The sequence below is a fragment of the Mus pahari genome, chromosome 5, assembly GCF_900095145.1.
Source record: "Mus pahari chromosome 5, PAHARI_EIJ_v1.1, whole genome shotgun sequence".
NCBI lineage: Eukaryota > Metazoa > Chordata > Mammalia > Rodentia > Muridae > Mus > Mus pahari.
Window position 1 is genome coordinate 81,797,589 of NC_034594.1, and position 24,345 is coordinate 81,821,933.

At 45.8% G+C, this 24,345-nt stretch overlaps 1 protein-coding gene and 1 non-coding gene across 3 annotated transcripts in view; one reads left to right on the forward strand and one right to left on the reverse strand.

Moving 5' to 3' along the window:
- Positions 1 to 4,116: 4,116 nt before the first annotated feature.
- LOC115064094 lies at positions 4,117 to 4,179 on the reverse strand. Its single transcript, XR_003843955.1, has one exon. It is a non-coding gene; the product is annotated as a U7 small nuclear RNA (small nuclear RNA).
- Positions 4,180 to 11,132: 6,953 nt separating this feature from the next.
- Tnfrsf11a (TNF receptor superfamily member 11a) overlaps positions 11,133 to 24,345 on the forward strand; it is a 58,519-nt gene continuing 45,306 nt past the window's right edge. The window contains exon 1 of one of the 2 annotated variants that reach the window (XM_021199170.2): positions 11,133 to 11,226. In XM_021199170.2, the coding sequence (XP_021054829.1) occupies positions 11,149 to 11,226 (78 nt within the window). In that variant the 5' untranslated portion in view covers positions 11,133 to 11,148. The remainder of the gene's footprint in view (positions 11,227 to 24,345) is intronic. The other variant, XM_029539006.1, reaches the window with a different exon arrangement.

Below are 24,345 nucleotides of genomic sequence, written 5' to 3' on the forward strand. Positions count from 1 at the left end.
TCAAATCTCAAACAAAGTCCCAAGTGTTCTTTTGAAAACTCACAAAATACATTTGGAAATTCAAATGACCAAGAAGAGTGAAAACAACCTTAAAAAACAAAGTCGAATGAATAATGATGCCATATGGTAAGATTACTGACACAGATGTAAACAGAATCCAGAAATAGACCTACATAAAGTGGACACTTCTGACTAACAGAGTCAAGTGGTCCCAAAAGGTCTTTTCTTTTGATGGCTATTATATCAGGTGATACCCAGTGGAGGGAAAATGAGCCTTGATGGGATACAGAAGTAGAGTTTTAAAGGAACACAGTGAAGCTTCTAAGGGTGACTATCTTCTAAGGGTGACCATTTTGAGTAGGTCTAACGCTTTCTAATCTAACCCAATGCCTCAGTTAGGGTTTCTGCTGCCATGAAGAGACACTATGAGCACAGCTGTTTTCATAAAGGAAAACGTTTAATTGGGGCTGGTTAACGAGTTCAGAGGTTTAGTTCATCATCATCATGGCAGGAAGCATGAAGGCACACAGGCAGACACGGTGCTAAAAAGTAGCCAAGAGTTGTGCATCTGGATTGGCAGACAGCAGGAAGAAAGAGTGACATTGGACCTGACTTGAACTTCTGAACCCTCAAAGCCCACCCCTAATGACATACTTCCTCCGACAAGGCCACACCTACTCCAACAAGGCCACAACTCCTAAAAGTACCACTCTCTACAGACCTATAGGGGCCATTTTCATTCAAACCACTATATTCCACTCCCTGATCCCCACAGACTTGTAGCCACATCATACTGCACAATGCATTTAGTCTAACTTCAAAAGTCACCATAGTTTATCACAATAGCAGCACTGTTTAAAAGTCCAAAGTTCAAAGTCTTGTCTAAGACTCATGCAATAATCTCTTAACTGCAAGTCCCTGTACAATCAAAATAAAAATTCAGGTCCCATATTTCCAACATATCATGGCACAGGATATGCATTACCATTCCAAAAAAAGAGGGAAGGGAGCATAGTGAGGAGACGCTGGACCAAGCTGGACCAAAATCCAGCTGGGCAAACTCCAAACTCTGCCTCTCCATGGCTGATGTCAAAGCACTCCTGAAATCTCCACCTCCTTTCACTACATTGACTGCAATATACTCCTTTCTCTTGGGCTGTTTCCACTCCCTGTTAGCAGCTTTCCTTGGTAAATAGCCCAGGACTCTGGCCTTTCCAACCTCTTGGGGTCTCTAAGGCAATCCAGGCTTCACCTGGATTCGCAGCTTCACACAGTGGCCTCTCTAGGCCTCTGTTGAGACACTCCTGACACATACCTGGCCTCAGCCTTGTCCCTTAGTCATAGAGGGAGATTCCACAGCCCCTTTCTTATATCCTTGACTCTAAAGCCACATGGCCAAAGGTGCCAAGCGTTGCTACTTGCTGGGGCTCTTATCTGGCCCCCTTGTCCAGTTACATCTTATCTGTCCTGGAGCTCTATAGACCAGGCTGGATTCAAACTTAAAAGACCTGCCAGTCCCTGCCTTCTGAGTGCTGGTGTGAAAGGTGTGCACCACCACACCCAAACCCTAAGCTTTTCTTTAGTTTGTTTTCAGTTTTCTTTACTTCTTTTTCACAAATTGGAAGGTTAGCTGTGTGGGGTCATGCTCTGAAGTCACCATTCCCTTTGTTCCACTAAGCATCAGGCTTTTTTTTTTTTCTTACATCTATTTGCATTTCCTGGTGTACACTATACACCTTGTCTTTTTCCTTGCTCAACTTGCTCCTTTTCATTATAGATCTGTATCGGTGTGGCCACTAACAACCAAGCAACACAGTCAGTACTAGGCTGTCTGAAAAATCTCTCTGCTACAGTTGTTAACGCCAAACTCTCCACTTTAGCTGCAGTCAGGCAGATTTTTTTTTTTTGACAAGGGCACAAAGCAGTCACATTCTTCACCAAAATATCACAAAAACAATCTGTAGGCCATATACTAATACTCTTCTCCTCTGAAGCCTCTTAGGCTGGGTCCCTACATTTCAAATCAGTCTCTGCACTGCACCTCTGTCTCAGATGTCCCTGCTTAAAGTGTCCAATCACTTTTCTAGTCCAAAGTTCTAAAGTGCTCCATATTCTTCCAGGTAGAAATGGGGTCAGGCTTACCATAGCAATACCCCACTCCTAGCACCAACTTCTGTTTTAGGGTTCTATGGCTGTGAAGAGGCACCATGACCACAGAAACTCTTATAAAGGAAAACATGCAATTGGGGCTGGCCTACAGGTTCAGAGGTTTAGTCCATTCTCCTCATGGTAGGAAGCATAGAGGCATACGGGCAGATGTGCTGCTGGGGAAGTAGCTGGGAGTTCTACATCTGCATTGGCAGGTAGGAGAAAGAAAGGGTGGCACTTGGCATGGCTTGAGCATCTGAAATATCAAAGCCCATCTCCAGAGACACACTTCCTCCAACAAGGCCACACCTTCTAATTGTGCCATTTTCTACAAGGGCCATTTTCATTCAAAACACCACACCAAAAAAAAAAAAAAAAACTGATTACAAGAAGTAGTTTTGGAAAATTGGATAAGCTGGAAAAGTTATCCTCAACACTACTGAAAGATTGAAAAGGAAATCCACAGAATGTGACAATGTATTCTGCTACCTATAAAGAACCAAGGATTTGTATGCAACTGTATATACAGAAGTCTCACAAAGCCATAACAAAGACCAGACACCAAAGAAAGAGGCCATGTTGAGGCTTGAACCAACAACGTACAGAAGAGAATATCCAGATGACCCCAAGAGTAACAAAAGATCAGCACATCATTACTACAATAAATCCCCAAATGATAAAACAATGAATACCTATAAAAAGTGCCAAAATGTAGAAGTCTGGTGGTTCCAGGTGTTGCCAGATAGCAACGATTTGTGCAGCATCTCACATATGTCTGCTAGGAATGACACATAGACCAGTTTGGAGAACCAGCAGTACCTATTAAAACTGAACATAAAGCTCCCAACAGCTTGGCTATCTTACTCCTATATAAACATTAGCTTCAAAGCCCATTAGATCAAATGATATGGTTTTGATGTCTGTAACATTACTTATTGTCAGTCTGATAGTTGATGTCTTCCTATGGAAACTTAAAGCCTCTGCCCCAGAATGAAAACAAAAGAGAGCATGAACAGGTGCCTGCGGTGCTGGCAACAATCTACTTCATGATTTTCATGCTGGCAACATGCAGTTTTTATTTTCTGATAACCTATTAAGTTGTTGATATTGTTAGGTGGCAATAAAAGTGTTATTAGTAGTTAGCTTTGGGCAGGCATGATGATCTCAGTTCAATTCCCAGTGACACAGGTAAAGGTGGGCGAGAGCCAGTTCTTGCAGGTTGTTCTCTGACCCTTACATGCATGCTGTCATGTGTGCAGGAACACACAAAGACGAGAGAGAGAGAGAGAGAGAGAGAGAGAGAGAGAGAGAGAGAGAGAGAGAGAGAGCAGAAGGGAAAGGAAATAATGTAAAAAAACAAAATAGTTATCCATCAGGCTCAGAAGATGGCTTAATGAGTAAGAGCACTTGTGGCCCAAGTATGAGGACCTGTCTTCAAGTCCTCAGTACCGGGGGAGGGGTGGGGAAAGCAGGACGTGGTCACCTACCAGTAACCTGGCTATGGGATGAAGGGGTAGATGATTGTTGGAGCTTGCTGTGATCCTTGCTGCAGGTTCAATGAGAGACCCTCTCTCAAGCAAATGAGGTGCAGAGTGATAGGCAGGCCATCCAGTACCTTTCTCTGGCCTCAGTGGCCACATTTGGGCATTTGTGTGCATATATACCAAACATACACACACCAGTTTAAATAGGAGCTTATTGAAGCCAATCTAAGGCTGACCAGTCCTATGCATTTGGCCTTCTGTTAAGAGTCTCCAGCCACCTCCAAATATAGTATAAAATCACAAGCAGAGTTGAGGGGGGAGAGGACACACCAATTATATCCCAGCTTCTACTGAACAGCATTAAATTTATCACAAATATTCAAAAGTATGAAAGATGACAAGTTTTGCTCACAAATTTGGGTACACATTTCTTTTTTTTTTTCTTCTTTTTATTTTCTTTTTCTTTCTTTCTTTTTTTTTTAGGAGGGGTTTTTCCGACCGAAGTCAGAAAACCTGCTAGACAAATTCTAAAAGATCTGTAACAAAAGAGCTGTAAAACTTTTTTTTTTTACACATTTTTTTTGAACACCACATCTGTCCCTCCCCACTGCTCACGAGTTCTTAATATGGTGGGATATCACAATGAGAAGTTATTACATTTTGATTTCTCGAATCAACACTGATAAATTGATTACCTATGTTTTAACAGCTTTTTTGCTTAAATAGCAAAATCTTACAAGTGCAGGTATTAACCTCATATGCATTTTTCTTTAGCTCTCTGCCCACTAATAGCAGCTGCTTTTAATAAAACCATGTAAAAACCAACCAACCAACCAAACAAACAAACAAACAAAAAACATTACATAAGAGTCCTCAAGCTCCAGCCACTGTTTGGCTCTGGATGTGTGCATCAGTCTGAGTCAGCTGCTGGGTGGAGCCTCTCTGAGAACAGCCACGCTAGACTCCTGTCTGTCTGCACTACAGTTTATCACTAATTGTGTCAGGGATTGGTACTTGCCCATGGGGTGGGTCTCAAGTTGAGTCAGTTATTGCTTAGCTGTTCCCTCTGTCTTTGCTCCATCCCCTGTCCCTGCATTTCTTATACACAGGATAAATTTTGGATTGAAAGTTTTGTGAGTGGGGTGGTGTCCCTATCGCTCCACTGGAGTTCCTGCCTGGCTACAGGAGGTGTCCTCTTCAGGTTCCATGGCCCCTGTGCTATGAGTCACAGCATTCGTGGATTCTTGGGAGCCTCCCTGATCCCAGGTCTCTGTCACTTCCTGGAAATGCCCTCCTAACTCCCCACCCCCAAAAGCTGCAGATTTCCATTCATTCTCAAGGCCATCAGGCCATCTCTCCTGTTCCTCCCCACACTTGATCCTGAAACTTTCCCCCATCCACCTCCTCCTTCCATCTTCCACCCAGTTCCTGCCTTCCATCTGCCTCCTAAAACTATTTTCTCCCATCTAAGTGAGATTCAAGCTTTCTCACTTAGGTAGGCCTTTCATCTTATTTAGCTTCTTTGGCTCTGTGGAGTGTAACATGGTACCTCTGTTTTATGGCCAATATCTACTTATAAGTGAGTACCTACCATGCATGTCCTTTTGGGATTGGGTTACCTCACTCAGGACGATATTCTCAAGTTCCATCCATTTGCCTGCAAAATTCATGAAGTCTTAGTTTTTAATAGCTGAATGGTATTCTATTGTGTAGATGTACCACATGTTCTTTATCCATTCTTTAGTTGAGAGGCATCTAGATTGTTTCTGGGTTTTGGCTATTATAAATAAAGCTGCTAGGGCCCCTAAGGGGATAGGAACTCCACAGGAAGACCAATAGAGTCAACCAACCTGTCAGACCCTTGGGGCTCTCAAAGAATGAACCACCAACCAAAGAATATACAGGGACTGGACCCAGGTCTCCCTGAATATATGTAGCAGATGTGCAGCTTGATCTTCATATGGGTCCCAAGCTACTGCAACCTGGGATAATCCCAAATCTGTAGCCTATATGTGGGATAAGTTCTTCCAGCTGGGCTGCCTTGTCTGGCCTCGGTGGGAGAGAATGCATCTAGCCCTTGATGTGCCAGCGTGGGGGATACCCAGGAGGCCCTCACTGCCTCAGAAGAGGAGAGGGGGTGTAGTAGAAGGATTATGGGAGGGGTAACTGGGAGGTGGTCAGTGATCGGGATGTAAAGTGAATAAGTAAAAAAAAAAAAAATACATTTCATAAACCAATTACTGCTACTGCCCCCAATATTTACAACAGTTCATTCAGAATGGTTCCCATTTCCTAGAGATTAAATGAAGAGCTGCTCAAATGTCATTCAATATAACTGCAAGCCATCCACAAATCCAAAGATGATATGTGAGCTCTCACCTTTCTGGTTCTAAAAGCTAGAGGTAATGCACACGGGGGGCTTTCCAAGGTGCTGTGCACACTGTCCTTATAAACCTATGATTTGTTCTCTGCACCCGCTGTTTTGTTTTCTCTGTTTTCTCTTCCTCATTCCCATTGAGAAAATCCTTGGTTGGCTGGGGCTTATTACATTTTTAAAACTGGAAATATTCAACTTCCATATAAATAAGAGTTTGATTAAAACATATTATACAAGGTATCTATATCACCAAAATGTACTTACTTGTATACTCATAAACTTAGGTCTTAAACTTTTTACTTATGTATATAGATGTGAGGAGGGTTTTTAATAGCAGATACTCATGGAAGCCAGCTAAGAGGCTTGGATCTCCTGGAGCTGGAGTTACAGACAGCTATGAGCTGCCTGACCTAGGTGTTGGGAACTAGACCCTGAGCCTCCTGAGAGACCAGTAAATGTTCTTAATCTCTGAGCAATCTCTCCAGCCACTAACTTGGTCTTTTAAATCAGGTATAGCACTTAAGTAGTTTCTGTAAGTGATAAGTCACTGCCCTTGCTATAATTTTCTGTATTATTCAGAGTATTTAGGAAAGTACTTGAAATAATTAGGTCCATGTTTCTCATAACAACACTATGTATAAGAAAGATGTGCCAGGTATGGTAGCTCACACCTTTAGTCCCAGCACTTGGAAGGGAGAGTCAGGAACGTCTCTGTGAGTTTGAGGCCAGGCTGATCTTTACTGCATGTTCCATTCAAGCCAGAGCTACACAGTGAGACCCTGCCTCAAAAAGGAAAGGAGAAAGGTGAGTGTCTCGTAGTGATTTTAATGGAACTTATTAACAAATGGTATTCTACATTAATGTGTATAAAACATTCGAGGGGCAGTTTTGTGAAGATCCAAATAAGTTCTTTAAAAGCAATTCAATTGTTAAAACCATTTTTGAAGATGTAATGTGTTAATGTGGGCTTTCTACTTTTCAGACATGCTTCCAAAACCAGCACATTCACCTCTGGGACTTTCCAAGCAGAAGTTTTAAGTCTCTTAATCTTATTTGAAAATAGAAGAGGGCAACGCTGGAGATGTGCCAGGAGTGAGCCTTGGTATTTCTGAAGTGCCACAGTGAAAAGTACCTTCTCTCACAAGTCAGTTCCTTTTCACAGAATCAGTCTCTTCCAGCTCTCTCAACCACTGTTCTTTCCAGAAAGCCCATCTCCACATCCAAGATAGCACAGGTTAGACAACTTAGTAGAACTTTACCCATCCTACTGGCTGCCCCTGTACTCTCTTAGTGTTGCAACATCTACCAAGTTACTAACATTTAAAAATGCGAAAGCATCATGTGCGGTGGGTCACATCTTCAACCTCAGCATTTGCTTGTCAATGGCAGAAGTGTGCTGAGAGCCACTGTTGACTACAGAGAAGACCCTGTCTAAGGGGAGTGGGAGGAGCCAGGCATGGAGTAAAATCGGAGGGAAGGAGGGGCAGTGTAAGAGATCACTGAGGAGGCTGCGAGGGAGTGCTTTTCCTATCTCCTCACGTTCCTGTCTTCACATTGGATGTGTAAGCACACCAAGAGGACCTGCTCTGAAAGAACACCAAAGCCCCAGCTCATCAATAACAAACAGGGAGCCTCACCTCCCAGTGCACCTCAGAAATGGGTTAATAGTGGAAAAGAAAGGTGCACACAGAGGGTTACCTTTTTTGTAGCTTTCTATTAAAAAACCATTTTTCCTTTAAAAACTGCCTTTTTCTTTATATCTGGGTGATAAATCTGAGTACAGGCTGGTCTTGGCCATTACAGGAAGAGAAGAGATGGCAACGGGAGTCTCCCCTTGTTACCCCAATGTCTGACCTCACATCTAAAGACCTCAGCTTTCTGTAGGTCCTGGGCCCTAACAATGTGGAAACCCCAAATCTTGTTGATTAAGTACGGTTCCTTGAACTCTTGGTGTTAGGTTAGGGGAGGAACAGGTGTCAGTCTTTTGTCCTCTTTTCTTGAGTCTAGGTACCTAGGTGTAGGATCAGGAAACAGGAGCTCAAGAGGTGACAGCGCATATCTCTAATCCCTGCACTCTGAGGCAGGGGCAAGCAAATCCCTGCAATTTTGAAGCCTGCCTGTTTTACATTTTGAATTCAGAGCTAGCCAGGACTACATTATGAGACTGTGTCTAAAAATGCAAATTGCAAGGGCTGGAGAGATGGCTCAGCAGTTCAGAGAGCTTACTGGTCATGCAGAGGAACCTGGTTGAGTTCTTAGCAGCCACACCAGGCAGCTAACAACCACCTGTAACTCCAGTGTCCAGGGATCTATCTCTGGCCCCATCTTGTGGACTATATTAGCACTTGTACACATGTGTTACAGAAAAAAACGTAGCAAGCATATACACATTCCTGTAAGATTAAAAATTGTTTTTAAAAATTATAAAAGAACTTTGCCCTCAGTGAAAGTTCAGTAGGTCACTGACTTATAATAGTCAGGAGAATAAACTCCATCTCTTTTCAGCTTTGCCACAGCTCAAGAATAATAGCATCCATTACCAGCACTGTAAGGATGTTGGCTCCTCATCCTCCTCTTGACTCAGAGTGCACAGTCCTGTCCTGGTGTTAGGCAGTAGCTGAACCACAGCTCCCACTCAGCTGGGAGCAAACTTGGAAACAGCCAGCAGTCTGCAGTGTCCTGTGTTCTAGCCTATGGCATGTGGGCTGGATTATTTCAACTTGTGGGTTCGTCTTCATGTAGCCATGTCATTAATCAAGGAGCATCTGCACTTTTAAAACCTCAAAAATAAAGTTCTAACTTGCTCTTTTCCCCACAGCGCAACTTGGCTGATACTGAAAATTCACTTCTGTTTGTTGCCTAGAGACTGGAGAGGAGCCCTGAGCCTCTCTGTGCCTCTGTGCGAGCTGCAGAGCTCTTCTCCAGGCTTGCAGTGGGGGCAAACTCACTGTGTGCTTCAGCACTTGCCGCTGTGGACTTCCTAGAAACACTCTCCATGGCTTCAAGTAAAGCCCATGAGGCTGCTGTGCTTAATTACAAATGTGAAGTCGAGCGGTAAGTTGCTTCTCTCATTTACTATGTGAACATCTTTTCAACAAACATGTAGGGGTTTTAAATATTACAAACCACGAAAAACAAACCTTTCTCTACTGAAATCCACATTTTTTTCCTTTGTGTGATTTTTAACAAAATGCTGAAATAAACAGATTTGTGCATTCCCTCTGTGTGTTGACATGTTAATTTCTGAGATGTGAACTTGCTTCTACAAATGATTTTTAACTTTTTAAGGCGACACACACAGATGAGTTTCCAGAAGACATAAAAGCAACTGGGTAGTAAACCGATCAGGCTGTATAGCCAGGAATTTAAAAGTCAAGCAAGTATTTTGAGGAGACAAAGGGATCCCTGGGCCTCCCTTAGCCAGCCAGTCTAGTAGAACTGATAAGGTCTCTAGGTTTTGTGAAAGATTCTGTATTAAGATGGAGAAGTAATTAAGGAAGAAACTCAGCATTGGCCTCAGGTCTCCAATGTGCACATGAACACACACACACACACACACACACACACACACACACACACACACACGTAAACAAGGATATGTGTGAAGCAGGCTAATGATGGACAACAAAATGGAATCTTTAAAAGTAACCCAAAGGACTGTTTTCCAGGAAAGGGTTTTGTAGCCTGAAAAATTTCCCACTTTTCTGTTTTAAAAATGATATCATTTTAAATCAAATCATTCTAGTGTAGTATTATTTAACACAAAAATTGTATTGCTATGCATTAAATAAAATACTGTTTTCAAAATTGTTTTAAAGAAACACAAAGCAAATCAATAATAAAAGTGGACTAAAGATGGAACAAACAGAAAATATCAGAAAGGCAATAGATTTCAATTCATAGTATATGATGGTCACTAAATGTGCATGCTCCAATAGGAAGGCAAAAACGGTCCAAATTGTATGCTGCCACTTTAAACAGGCTTGCATGGGGAAGAATCAGATATACTACTTACATAGCATTCATAAGAAAGGTGGCATGGCTACACATAAGTGTAAAGTAGACCAGAATGTGAAATTTTATGTTGGATCAAAAAAGGCATGTCGCAAGGATAAAAGGTCAATTTACGGAGAAGAGATAATTCTAAATCGCGATGTCTCTAAGGAGTTTCAAGGATGAGAAAAGCTGACAGAATTAAAAGGAATAATAGACAAATCCACTCTTCCTTGTTAGAAAACTCCACAGTTTCTCAGAAGTAGACAGAAAAACCATGAACATGGAGGTCAGAAAGCTGGCAGGGACGGTTCTGGAACTCAAGGAATTGAAAACACTGTGTTTCTGTTGACTGGAGACAAAGCGCTTCCTCTTACTGTTACTACACAGAGGCAAGGCTGTATGTACCATTGTGTAACCAACACTGACCTGAAAGTTGGAAAAAGACAAACCCAGAAGCCAGTAATGAGAAGTCACTAACTAATACGACAGGATCGCTTATTCCTGACTTTAAACTAGTTCTGTATTAGAAGAGGTGACCTGGCGGTTCAGGTGAAGGGCTTCGTCAAGCATGGTGGCAAGTTTCTACCTGGAAAGCTTGCTATGAGTGTGACAGAGGGGGTGAAGGGCAGAGACAGGTGCGGCGACTCGGAGAACAGCCAAGAGGAAGCGGTTGTTGGAGGCGGCCAGAATGAGGGGAAGTATAGGGCTGGGTAAAGGAGGTTTGGGGGAGCGGTGGACACTACATTGTGTAGATTCTTTAGCTACAGTCAAGGAAACCCCAACAGGGGTGCACCTTCTGCAGGCAGGGTCCACAGTGGCGACAAGGCAGGGTCCACTGAAGGCGAAGGACAACCTTGGCAGGTCTCTCTAGCGCCTGTCCGCAGGTGCTGCACTCCGAGAGCTCAGCGCCTGAGGACACCCGGACAGGACCCCGCGCGGGTCTGAAGCACTCGTGGAATGCCGAAGCCATCTCTGTCCGGCGTCACGGCAGCCCACGCTCGGGCACCCCCTGGCGGAGCCGGTCGGCGGCGCGGGGGCAGGTGCCGGGCGGAGCCGGGCGCACGGGGCGGGACGAGACGGGCGGAGGGCGTCGGCGACCGCCGGTCCACAGAGGCCGCGCTCCCAGCCCGCCCGCACCGCGCCATGGCCCCGCGCGCCCGGCGGCGCCGCCAGCTGCCTGCGACGCTGCTGGCGCTCTGCGTGCTTCTCGTTCCACTGCAGGTAAGGATCCGCACCGCTGTCGCCTGTGGACCCCCAGGGTCGAGGTCCCCTGGCGCGCCGCAGCCTCAGGAGCACCAGCTGGAATGCGGGGTATCCGGATGGAAACCCCAGCTGGTGCGTGGAGCTTAGGGACGGCGACTGGGAGGGTGCTGGGGCTTGGAAAGCTGAGGTTTGTAGAAGCCGGAACCCGGGACACGGGATCTGCGGAGCACCAAGCTTGAGTGCTACCTTGTTCGGGTGCACCTAGTAGGCTCTTCCCATCTGTAGCTAACGCGGACCTCTGCGACACTCAGTGAGATTGTATGTACAGACCAGGTTAGTGATCCCTTCCTAAAACCTGCTACCCTGGGGGTGTGCTTTCAATCCCCGTGGATCCCTGGGAGCACAGGGTCCTTGACTTGGTCTTCACACCCTTCCCTATTTTTAGTTTTCTCTCCATCTCCCCCACTGCGAAGACGGAGAAGTGTAGGAGGGATGCTCTGGATGTGCAGAGTTGGAAGTTTCTTCGGCCAAACTGACAAGCTTTCCTTTTTCTCCCTCCGCCCCACAAACAGCTCGTGGACCGGCAGGAATTGCTTGTGCTTAGAAACCTTTGACCATGTTAGGATGAAATATGTCTTTGCAATGGCAGAAACTAGGGTAGTGATGCGCCTTGAGCTATTACTGATGCCAAGAACAAGCCTTGCAATCCCTGCCTCCACCTGGGATGGGTCTGGGCCCAACGGTGATGGGCATAGGATGTAACTAGAATACATAGTACTTTGGGACCAGGACTTTTCTGGCTGCTCTTTGGGCACCACCAGCAGCCTAGAGGAGGAGGCAAAAGTCAGTGTGGAGAATCCCCTCCCTGCAGCCTAATGTCCCTGCAGGAAGAGCTCCCAGATCCCTGAACCCCTCGTTGGGGTCCCTCCAGAGTCGCTAGTGCTTGATAAAGAGCTTGGATCCCAGTTGCTGGTCTGCTGGCAACCGAGGGGTCTCACTGGGGCTCCCGGGAGTGATTTCTTTACCACCGTTACTCAGTGTGGCAGCCATCCCAAGCACCAAGCCAAATGTTCACTTCTGTTGGGGTAGACTGAGCTGCTCAGTGAAGGGAAGCCTGCTAAACATCATGTGTGCTTGGGGGTTCCTCTGCGGGAAGGGAAAATGTCAGCGAGGTTTCTTGGCTCAGCAGTTTTAGATTGCCCTTCTCCTGTTAAAACAGTCTGGCTTCTGTGAATGTCACTGCCCTGGGAGACCTGGCTGTGTTTGGGGTAAGGAGAGAAGAGAAAGGGAGTTTAGCTGACATCAGGACAGAAATAGTACAAATGTACTTAAGATTGGAGCTGAGCAGTAAAAAGACTCACTCTACTTCACTGCCAACAGAGTGGGGCCCTTAGAGTGGCTGAGGGAGGGCAAGGCACAAGGACCTAATGGAGTGGACCATTTGAAGCACTTCAAATGTTGCTTGCTTAATGAAGTGATCAACAGGTGGGACAGGGAGCTACTTTTTTAAAAACTAAAAAACCAGGTCTCTAGTCAATAGCTAGCTGCCTCAGAAAACCTGCCTGACCACATAGCGAAAGGGAAAAAAAGTTTTTGATTCTAATAACAGACTAGCATAGTGTTTGGAACTAGCTAGCAGCTCTCCTACTTTGTATGTATGTCCGTGTGCATGCATGTGCTGGGTGTGTTCTTGGCTGTGCTGGGTATGGGACCAGGGGCTGGTCCGTGAAGACCAGCATCTCACCACTGAACTACATCCTCCACTTACTCCTATGGTCTCCTCATCTCAGGACAAGTGTGCGTGTTTGTTATGCTATCTTACGTAGTGGAGAGTAACCCAAAACAGTTGCTGCATGTTCAACATAGTCACAGATTTTAAGTTGTATCTTTGATCAGCGGTCGATTGAGTTGTGTGCAGAATTCGTGGGCACAGTGGACTGTGTGTGGCTTAAGTTGTTCTCTCAGATCATCCATCCCTACCTTCTATTTCCCTTCTGCTTTTCTTTGAGACATTTTAATTATATACATTTTTTATTTGTAACATTTTATCTATATCTATATCTATATCTATATCTATATCTATATCTATATCTATATCTATATCTATATCTATATCTATATCTATATCTATATCTATATCTATATATAAACTGTTGTGAGGCGTGGGCTAGAGAGCAGACTTACAGCAGTCCTTGCCTGTGGGGTGTCACCTCCTTGGAGGTCAAGTGACCCTTTCACAGGGATTGTCCATCAGATATCCTGCCTATCAGATATTTTAATTACAATTTATGACATTAGCAAAATTACAGTTATGAATGAAAGCAATGAAAATCATTTTATGGATGGGGAAGATCACCAGAACATGAGGCACGACATTAAAGGGTTGAGCCATGAGGAAGAATGAGAAGCACTGGCTTGGGGGATAATTCACCTGGAAGCCAGCTTTACCCATCAGCCTTGTGGGTCTGAGGATGAGCTCCCTTCAGCAAGCACAGTGGTAGGTGTGTTTGCCTGATAAGCCAGTTCACCACCCAGTAAGTTTATTGCTCCCAGTAAGCTTACTGGGGGTATGTGCTACTAAAACGCGTTATTCAGAGGACATTACACCATGAAGATTCACTCTGAGCATTAGTTATATGCATTTGAACCATATGCAGACCTCTGCATAGACCATTTCCACTCAGGTGACCGACCCTGAGTGCTCTCGGGTGCCTTGCTTGTGTCCAGTGGAAGTCCATGTTCTCTTACATCTGTCTGCCTGTATTTTCAACTGAATTTGTTTTCAGAGCTAATGAAAATATGCTTTTAAAATGTCTTAAGCCTTACGTTGATAGTTCAGTTGCACAGTTGTCCCTGAGATAACTATGCGTACACACACCAGCTTACCTAAGACCTTGGGGCTGATAGCCTCGATGGCCATTTACAGAGTGTAAAACATGCCATTAAGAAACCGCACAAATGCATAATTGGATCTGCCCAGGTAATAGTCTAAAGGCACAGACAATGGGAGAAGCTGTAACGGTCGTAAAGAAGTGTGTGATAAGAAAAGCATGTTGGAGGGGGAGGAGGGAGGAGGGGAAAGAGGAGGGGTAGGAGGAGGGAGGGAGAGAGCGTGCTTTGGGAGGAAGAGTTTTCTCAAGTAGTCTTGCTTCAGAGAAGAAGTGATCCAAGAGGTGGGTCAGGAAGAAAGCTTTCTAGGTCAAGGGGATGGTGCATGTGGTTTAGACATAAAGGGATCTTGCCAATGAGAAACCACCAGTGTTTATGACCTTACAGATTAGCACAAGGCCCTGCATTCAGGAAATGCACCACACAGATGAGGCATTAAACCTTTACAGTTTTGAGATAACTCAGACACGGCCTTTATTGAGGTGGGAAGGCAGACTATAAACAAGGAGGCTCTGGAAAAGCCTATGGGGCCCCTTCCAAGGAAATCCCCTAGGGCGTGGCTACATTTGAGCTTTGTGCCACACCACCTCATTTTAGTTGGGAGACCTGGGTATGGATTAGTTTTTTGTTTAAGAACATGGACACACAGTTATGAGCTTTCAGATGTTGGGTTGCTAGGACTTAAGATGTCTCTCCTCTTGCTTCCTTTGGCCTCTGGGACTGATAGAAGCGTTATTATGTCTATCAGGGACTGTGAGCTTGCTTTTTCATTATCTACCCTGCGGTTGTTCTTACACCAGGAAAATGATAACAATGGAGTCTCTGAAGGTCAATAAATCACTGCTTTATGAGGCCCTGGAAAGGGGAGTTCCAGGCTCAGCTCTCTCTAGAGATGCTGTTTTGAGAAGGTGTAGAGTGAACTTTATCTGCCGTGGAAGTATCAGAAAAAAAGTCCCTTGCTGAATTTTCTTATTTTTGGAGTGCAAAGGGGGAAAGTGAGCAATTTTCCCACCTCAGGTGTTTGACGGATTCTAGGGATGTCTGTGCGTTTCCCCTGTAATGTCAGTCTATGCATGCTAGTCATTGTCCAGCTCTTTCATACTTGACCCTGCAAGAGCTGGTGGCTTCTCTTCTGCTTCCTGCAGCTTCTTGTTCTTCACCTACAAGGGCATCCGGCTGCCTACAAGTCCCTAGCTTTACCTCTGTGTGTCCCTGACTAAGGGACGGGCTTCTAACCTGGGCAGATTTTCCTTCTGCAGCTGCGTCCTTGCCTGAGTGTACAGTAGTGTCTGGGTGTTTGAGTACCCACAGCTAGAAAGACAGTGTTGGTTCAGCTCATACTGTTTGCCAGCAAACAGAGGCCAGAGGAACCAGGAAGGAGCTATGGGCTTCTGCCAACAGGCTTGGTCCTCCCGAAGTTGGTCAGGTGCTTTGAAGTTGGAAGTCCTGTGGGTATTTTCTGTCCTGATTCTGAGAGATGAAGGAGGTGTGTTTCCTGCCAGAGTTCCCTTCCAGGCCCTATCCCCTCCCCCACCTCCATTCTTCACCTCTACCCCTCCCCACCTCCCACTCCCACTGCTCCCAGTCTACCTCTGTCACCAGAGGGCTGGCTGATATTGATGTTCTCACAGCAGCATGTTCCCATTCTGTCTGAGAAGCCGACCAAAGAACCCCCAGTCAGCATGTGGAAACACATTCTTTTCAGCTGCCTGATGACAACTTTATATCTGCTTTTGTTCTGGGGGCTGCAACGGTGCACGGGCATTCCGCTATGAGCAGGGAGGGGGGAAATGTGTTAAATGGATGCTTTTAATATATCAAGATCAACACTCCCTACCACTTAGATACTATAGCAGGCTAAAAGAAACAGACTGAAAGACAAAGGCTTCTTAGGAGATCAGAAGTGTAATCATGTGAAGACGGTGGAGTATTTTCAGGGTGGAGCATCCCAACCCAAAGTGGATGCTAGAGGAGAGAGGTGGTCACTGAGTCTGTCTTCTGGAGTAACGGAAGGAGGCTCATTGGTGTTGTGTTTTCTGGAACTCCAGAGGCCAGCATTCCTGGACTCAAGGTTATTAGGCAGCGAGAGAAGGCGTGAGGCAACCCTCAAGGCTTTAAGTGCAAGCAGAATCCTTCAGATATAATCTTGCCACTTGTGATCTGGAGAGAGACCTGACCAGATTTGGGTGTTGAGGGGAGGGGTAGCCGGGGCTGGTGTGGGCCAGTAAAGAGGCCTCTGCCTTGGTTCAAGGAAGAGCTAGAGAAGGCTCAAATCAGGTCAGGGCAATGGTGAGAGAGTTGAGTGTAGGGGCGATGTTAGAGCTGCTAGCTCTGCCTGTGGCACAGGTGGCAAAAGATGCTCTCCGACTTATTAAGACAGCAAGCCAGCAGAAGGCAGAGGCTAGGCGAATGGCATGCCACTTGGATGCTATCCTTTGCAACTTAGAAGTACTTGGTACAAACCAAAGGGTTTTCAGGTTCATGTGAAATTGGGCTTTCCTAAGGGGGGAAAAAAAAAAGGTGATATTTAAAGTGTTGAATTGTAGCATATTCAACCTAAAACTGAGGTTCCCCAGTAAACATCTAAAGACCCAAGAACTAGCTGGGTGCATATGTGTGTTCTGGAATCGACAGAGCCACTTCCTGCCCTAGGGGTGTCTTAGGATGAGACAGGCAAGATGAAGGTCCCTGTGGAAAGAAGAGTCAGAGATAGGCAGAGAGTGGTCTCCCAAGGGCACAGCATCCTAACAGGTGTGACGTGACCCTGTCCCCCCAGCAGTCCCAGGGCCATCACCTGCCTCCTACACGTTGTTGGACAAGGATGTTTATATTGGACCAGGACATCTCCCTTGTGTGGTCCTTTTCCTGGCAGGTTGCTGTTGCTTTCCTCTCTGCCTAGCACCTCCCAGATTCCACTACGGAAAAAAAAATTCCTAAGCCAGCAGGTGACAGGGAAGTCCTTGGCAAGCTTCAGGAAGAATTGACAAAAAAAAAAAAAAAAAAAAAAAAAAAAAAAAAAAAAAAACCCTTTCAGCTCACCAGAGAAATGAAGCGAATTCCATGTCCCGCTTACAGTGTCAGGAGCACAAGGGCCACTTCCCTGAGCTGGCAGAAATCTGAAGAGTTTCCATTTAAAATGAGGAAGAAAAACTCTAGCTTTTGATGAATGTGCCGCCTAAACTGAGCAAACAGGGAAATGGGGTGTGGCCTTGCCTCCAGTCTGCAAGCTCCTCAGGCTCAGCTAGGCCAGGAATTTTTTCTGTGTCTCAAGTGGGAAGTGGACCACTTCTATATAGTTTTGATTACATATCTTATTTTACTTTACTTAATTTTCCTTCTCATGTGATGCGTATGTGATTCAGTATGTTCGCACATATGTGTGCACACATGTATGTGCGCATGCAGGCCAGAAGAGGATGTTGAATGTTCCCACCTATCAGTCTCTGCCTTATTCTTTTGAAAGTTTCTCACTTACCCTGGAGTGGGGTTGGCAGCCAGAAAACCAAGCAAATCCTTGGTTTTTCAACTACGCTGGAGGCATAGACATGTGAGGCCCTGCAGACTTCATTACTTGGTGTTGGGCTCTGAACCCAGGTCCCAAACTTATGCAGCAAACTCTGAACCGCTGAGCCATCACCCCAGACCCTCTCTTACTCCCTCTAGCTAACTGAGTTGGGTAGTTAGCACCCAGCTTGAAAATGCTTATAATACAGCAGTTGCCAAACCCGTGTGCAGGCCTCTTAGATTCTCTTTTTATCAGACCCAGCTAGACCAGCAGGGTAACAGCCTCAGCTCCAGTGTTTTGTTTGTTAAGCGTGGTGGAGTTACCCACGTCTGCCCTCGCCACCCCGTGCCATGTTTAAACATTCCCAGCTCTGGGGAACTTCCAGAGTGCACATCTACCTCCGACAGTCAGTCTCCACTGACTCCCTTCCCCAGATTTGCTCTCTGATGGGTCAATATCTTCTTTATTTGCTCAAGGTTGTTCGCCCACAGCTTCCGTACTCCCAGGTTGGCCGTGCTGGTTCCTTGAACCTCTTTGTGAGCTCCTTCCCCCCTTTCAAGGCAGTTGGCACTTATTTAGCACTTCCTGGCAAAACTCAAGCTCCTCGGGGCATTACAGAAAGTGCTGGCGTCAGGACCACCCAGCCCCTTTCTTCCTCCCTATCTCATACACACCAGGAGCATAGACAGAGGTGGCTTTGCAGGAAAGATTGGGGAGTTCGGTATTTGACTACTAGAATTTGGGTTCTGTAACTGTGATAGGACAGTTTGACCAAAGGCACCCTGGGGACGAAAAGGTTTACTAGGCTTACCCATCCCAGCCACAGACAGTCACTGAGGGAAGAAGTCAAGGCAGAAACCGTGGCTTCCTGGCGGTGGCTTACTCAGCCTGCTTTCATATATGACCCAGGACCACCTCCCCAGGGCTGGCATCATTCACAGTGAGCTAATCAAGAAAATGTTCCCACAGACATGCCCACAGGCCAATCTGATGGAGGCAAGTCCTCACTGAGGTATTCCAGGCTGACTGTAGTTTGGGTCAAGTTGACAAAAACTCACCAGCATACGACCTAGTCCTCAGGCATGGATTCTGAGTAGAACAGGGGAAGGGTGGAAGGGAAGGAAGGTGTGGCCACTCGAGCACACCTGAGAAAAACACTGTCCAGTCTGGCCAGAGAGAGAAGCGGGATTTTGTAGGATCTGGAACGTGGAGGAAGAACTGTGGGTCTGAGATCTAGCAGGCTGTGCATATCAGGTGGCAGGATTCCCCAACTGTGGTCTTTGGTCCCAGTACCATCCCTACCTGAGAACGTCACGCCTGAGTCAGAAGCTAGAGCATAGGTGGCCAGCCTCTCACTACCTTCTTCCAGCAATCCTGATCAAAGTAGGGAGCCACCGAGTGGGTTTCATGACAAGGCTTGTGCTAAGTGATGTATTAACAGGATGTGACTACTGAACTAGTTGAAAGCGCTTGTCACTTGTTGACCTCTCCTGTGTATCACATGCCTTATCTGTCTCACCCACTCCACTAGCCAGGAGGATACGGAAACTGAGACATACACAGGTTAGAACACTCGCCTGTGACTACACAGCTGGCAAGGGGCAAAGGTGGAACTCCTTCCAGGCATGTGCTCTGGTGGCCATGAGCTCAACCCCTTAGGTGAACACCTTGTTGGGTCCTCTGTGATAAGACAGAGTGCAGAGAGAAGCCTACTGGAGTCAGTGTGGGACAGAAGCAAGCCCTCAGAGGACCTAGGTTCTAATCCCCTGTACCAAAGGAAGGTGTGGTTGCCTGCTTTGTAATCCAACTACTGAGAAGGCAGGGCTAGGAGGATCCTAGGTGCTGGCTAGCCAGCCAGTCTAGCCAGCCAATACTCTTTAGGATCAGTGAGGGACCCTGTCTCAAAACTTTCAGGTAGAAAATGCAGAGATGTCTCGTGGTTACAAGTGCTTCTTGAGCAATCATACAGACCCAAGTTCAGTTCCCAGCACTCACATAACAAGCCAGGCCTCTCGTGCACACCTCGGACCCCAACCCCAGTGTGTCCACTGGACTCAGGAGGGTTACTGGGACTTGCTGTCTTCCAGCCTGGCTGAGAACATGTGAGTCCAGAAATTGGGCAAGTGCTACTGCAAAGGAATAATAGGTGGAGAGTGATAGAAGAGGTCACATGATACCATCTTCTGGCCTCTGTGTGTGCAACAGGTATGTGTACCCACACTTACATGCTCTAGCATGCATGGTAACATCTATACACAAAATTAAAGATGTAAAATGATTAAGGAAGACCCCTGGCTTCTGTGTGCACCTGTGTTCACACACACACACACACACACACACACACACACACACACACACACGGATGGCTGGACAGAAATGAACTTGTTTATGTTCTGGAAGATCATATTTTGGGTCTGTGTTCTCTAGTAGACGTGTTTTTTGAGGAATTTCTGGAAGTGCTAATTAGCAGAAATGAAAATGTCCCCTTAAAAGGCCACAAGAGATAAAGGTACCCACAGTGCCTTCAACCCAGGCTCTGTGTGCCAGTTGATCCCTGACTCAGAGGGAAATGAAGTGTGACTCACAGAATCCTCCCTGTTACTTCCTCAGATACAGGCACCCCTGATTCCTCTCCCCGCAGCACCAGAAGCAAACTGTGCTAAGCCATGATGATCCTGCCCCTCTGCCACATTCCCTTCACACTCACAGACCAAGACACCTGTAGTGACCCTGTATACCGGCCCCACTGCCCCCCAGCCTGCACACACACACACACACACACACACACACACACACACNCACACACACACACACACACACACACACACACACACACACACACACACACACACGCGTTCATTACCCACTGCCACTGCCTGCTAGACTTGAGGTTAGGTCTAAGACCTCACATAGCCTTCTGTCTGTCGGTCAGGGGGAAATGTCTGGGGTCATGAGCTTTTGGAGGAAGTTAAATTACATTTCCCAAGGTTCTTTGTGCCTTAGTCTTATAATTACAATGAATTTGAGTACACCTTCTGGGGACACTTCCCTCCATTGACAACTTGACTGGATTTAGAGTTTCTAGGCCTGTAACTGGGCATTTGTATGAGAGAAGTTGCAGAGAGTACCAGAGGATGGGCACTCCGTAACATGGGCAGCACAGTTGCAGGCCATTGTTCCCAGCTCTGCCTCCCAGCCCATGAGATGGACTGACTGCCATGTTCCACTAAAGCTTTCCTAGCCTCAAAGGCCCTGTGAACTGTGTGGGAAAATGAATCTTTCCCCTTGCGTTGTTCTGTCAGGTGTTTTGTTCAGAACAGTGACTCAAAGGAACTAACATAGCTCCTTTGACCTGGGGCTCTCTGTTGATGTCTGTGTATGGTGTACACTGTTTTCCATCACTGACACTTTGTTTTGGTTCCTTTAAAGGCATTCTCAGGGTAGTAGTATGTGGCGGGTGCAGAGAGAGAACACAAGTAGAACACTCTGGGTCACTCTCGGTCCCTCCATTCTCTGGTGCTGGCTGACAATCATGAGGATGACATGGGTGCTATGACAGTGGAAGACGAGATGCAGGCAGGACAATCACGTTCACTGTGGCCATATCTGCACTTGAACACACCTGTACCTCAAAACTCACCCCATTAATTTCTAATGGTCAAATAATTTGAGATTGAAAAGACAAGACTATGAAAACATTACCCTCTTCTCAACAGCCAGGTTTTATCTGTGAGAACCCTGAAGACCAAGATATTGGGACCTAATCTGTTTGTAAAAATTACAAATGGCCAAAGCCCCAGAACACATGGCTAGTGAGCATGACTGTACAGAGCTGTCCCCTTGGGTGAGGGAAGGCAGAACAGGAGACCCGGCTTCTCTGTGCTAAGAATAAGCATGTGGACCAGGTCATAGACTGAGCCAGGGGCTGGCTCTCCATTTCCTGAACCATCTGATAAGCACAGAAGAGGCTTCAGACCCTGGAATAGATTGCTAAACCGAACTTTACAGGTGCTCTTTACCCCCAGAGCATCTCTGATTTGGGCTGAAATTGATGAGTCTTTTCCAAGTTCATGCTTGGGATGTGAATTTGATCCAGAGCAGGTAGCACACAGTTAGGACTTTCTATAAAGGGAAGGTATGAGCTCATAGTGAGCCTCTGGGAAGTATTCACTAATGGGCTAACTGAGCATTGTCCAGTCCAGGAATTACTAACCATCTAAGCAGGTTGTTGGGTCTCACTTGTGGAGATGCAAACACATAAGGAAATCTGTCTTTAACATAGTGCCTGGCACACAGTAGGTCTTTAAAAGGGGCTGATTTGTTCTTAATCCTGTTCAATATAAAAACTACCTGCATCCAGGTGCCTTAGTTAGGGTTTTACAGCTGTGAACAGACACCATGACCAAGGCAAGTCTTATAAAGGACAACTGGCTTACAGGTTCAGAGGTTCAGTTCATTATCATCAAGGTGGGAGTATGGCAGCATCCAGGCAGATATGAGGCTGGAGGAGCTGAGAGTTCTACATCTTCGTCTGAAGGCTGCAAGCAGAATACTGGCTTCCAGGCAGCTAGGATGGGGGTCTTATAGCCCACACCCACAGTGACACACCTACTTCAACAAGGCTACACCTACTCTAACAGGACCACACCTTCTAATAGTACCATTTTCTGGGCCCAGCATATACAAACTATCACACTGGGGATGGTAGAAACTGCTCAGGATCTATTACATCCAAGGTTCTCAACATATGGGTAGTGACCCTTTTAGGGAGTCAAATGACCCTTTTCACAGAGGTCACATATCAGATATGTACATTATGATTCATAGTAGTAGGAAAATCACACTTGAGATGTAGCAACAAAAGTAATGTTATGGTTGGGGACACCACAGCATGAGAAACTGTATTAAAGGATCGCAGCGTTAGGAATGTTGAGAACCACTGTATTACATGTACACTTTGTCCTTTATCTCAACAGACATGTATAGACCCAGACTCCAGGGGCTTGGGATGGTCATGAGTGGCCCAGTGAGAATACTTTGTGTCTATTTTACTGAGTTCTGTGGAAAGAGAGGACTGAAGGCATAGTCCAAGTATACACATTGCCAGGAGGTAAACAATAGAAAAACAATCACATAATATCAAAGAAACCAGAACGGAGGAAACCCCAGTTGGTCAGACCACCCAGCCAGCCTGGTAGGTGAAAGGAGAGCAGAGTTAAGCAAAATGATCAAGATGAGCAATTTCACACCTCAGTTTAGAAGCCTGTATGGCCATGGAGGTTTGAGAAAGACCATGCAGTTGCTGGGAGACATGTATAGGTCAGAAGCCAGACTGTGTTCTAGACCAAGTGCCCTGGGCCTTTTTCTTTAAGGAAGTGTCTCTGCAGTGAGAGGCAAGGATGCTGACGGGCCCAATAAAAACCAGCTTTCAAAGCAATGTGTAAAATAGTGACTGTGTGTCTTGATTACTTTTCTACTGCTGTGATTAAATACCACAACCAAGACAATTTATAAAGTAAAGCTCTTAATTGGGGTCTTGTTTACAGTTTCAAAGGGTGAGTTCATGACAGTCATTGTGTGGAGCACGCAGCAGGCAGGCAGGCATGGTGCTGGAGAAGGAGCTGAGAGCTTACATGGTGAAGACCACTGTGAGGCATTGAGAGAGAGCTAAATGGAATGGAGTGGGCTTCTAAAATCTCAAAACCCACCCCCATTGACACACCTCCTCCAATAAATCCATACCTCCTAATCCTTCTCAAACAGTTCCACCAACTGGGAACCAAGTTCAAACATATGAGCCTATGGGATCTGTTCTCATTAAAACTACAACATGATGTTAAGACCTTTGGTAGGTTACATTAGCTCTCTGTAAGGATTTATTTTTAAATTCAAATGTGACTTTTATCAGATTTTTCTTTCTGGGTATGATATATTTTTCATGAAAACATTTTGGCAAAATGGTTGAGATAGATGATTTTGTGTTATGTGTATTTTGTCATGATTATCAGTTATGATATAGAATTTTGTGGCAGTTTGTCTTAGTCTATTTTGTGTTGCTCCAAGGAAATGATTGAGTCTGGGAACCTTATATGGGAAAAGATTCACTTGGTTCATGGTTTTGGTAGCTAGAAAGTCTAACTAGCATGACAAGTGCACTGATGGCTGTATCCTAGCAATGTAGATGGAATCCCATAGTCAGGGAGTGCTCAAAAGCAGTGAGGACCAAGTGTGTTCAGAGGAGGCCCAACAGCAGGAGAGGAAGCGAGAGACCCAGAGGAGCTCAGGCTTTGCTTTTGTAACAACTTTCTGTTTTGAGAACTAATCTGTTCCCATAAGACCCAAACCACTTAGGGAACCAGTGTTAGCATCTTCACAAAGGCTGCCGTGACTCACCCTCTTCCCATGAGAAAGTTATATTGGAGACTAAAGCCTCACATGAGTTTGGCAGGAACCAATCACCTTCAAACCAGAACTCGAAGGCTGTGATTCCTTCCTGGTAAAGAAAATGACGTGGCATACCTGTGATATGCAGGGTGGTGGTGGTGACAGCTGATGTGCTCTTAGAGCAAGGATACACATTTCTGACACAGAGTCACTGAAGAGAGGCCAGGAAAGGCCTCTGGTGAAGATGCAGCCTTGGTTACAATTGGGGACCCTAGGAGATGGCAGGATCATGGGTGCCTGCTAAGAGTGTAGTAGAATTGAGCTGAGTCTATGACTAAAGCTGTGAGTGCAGTCATTGG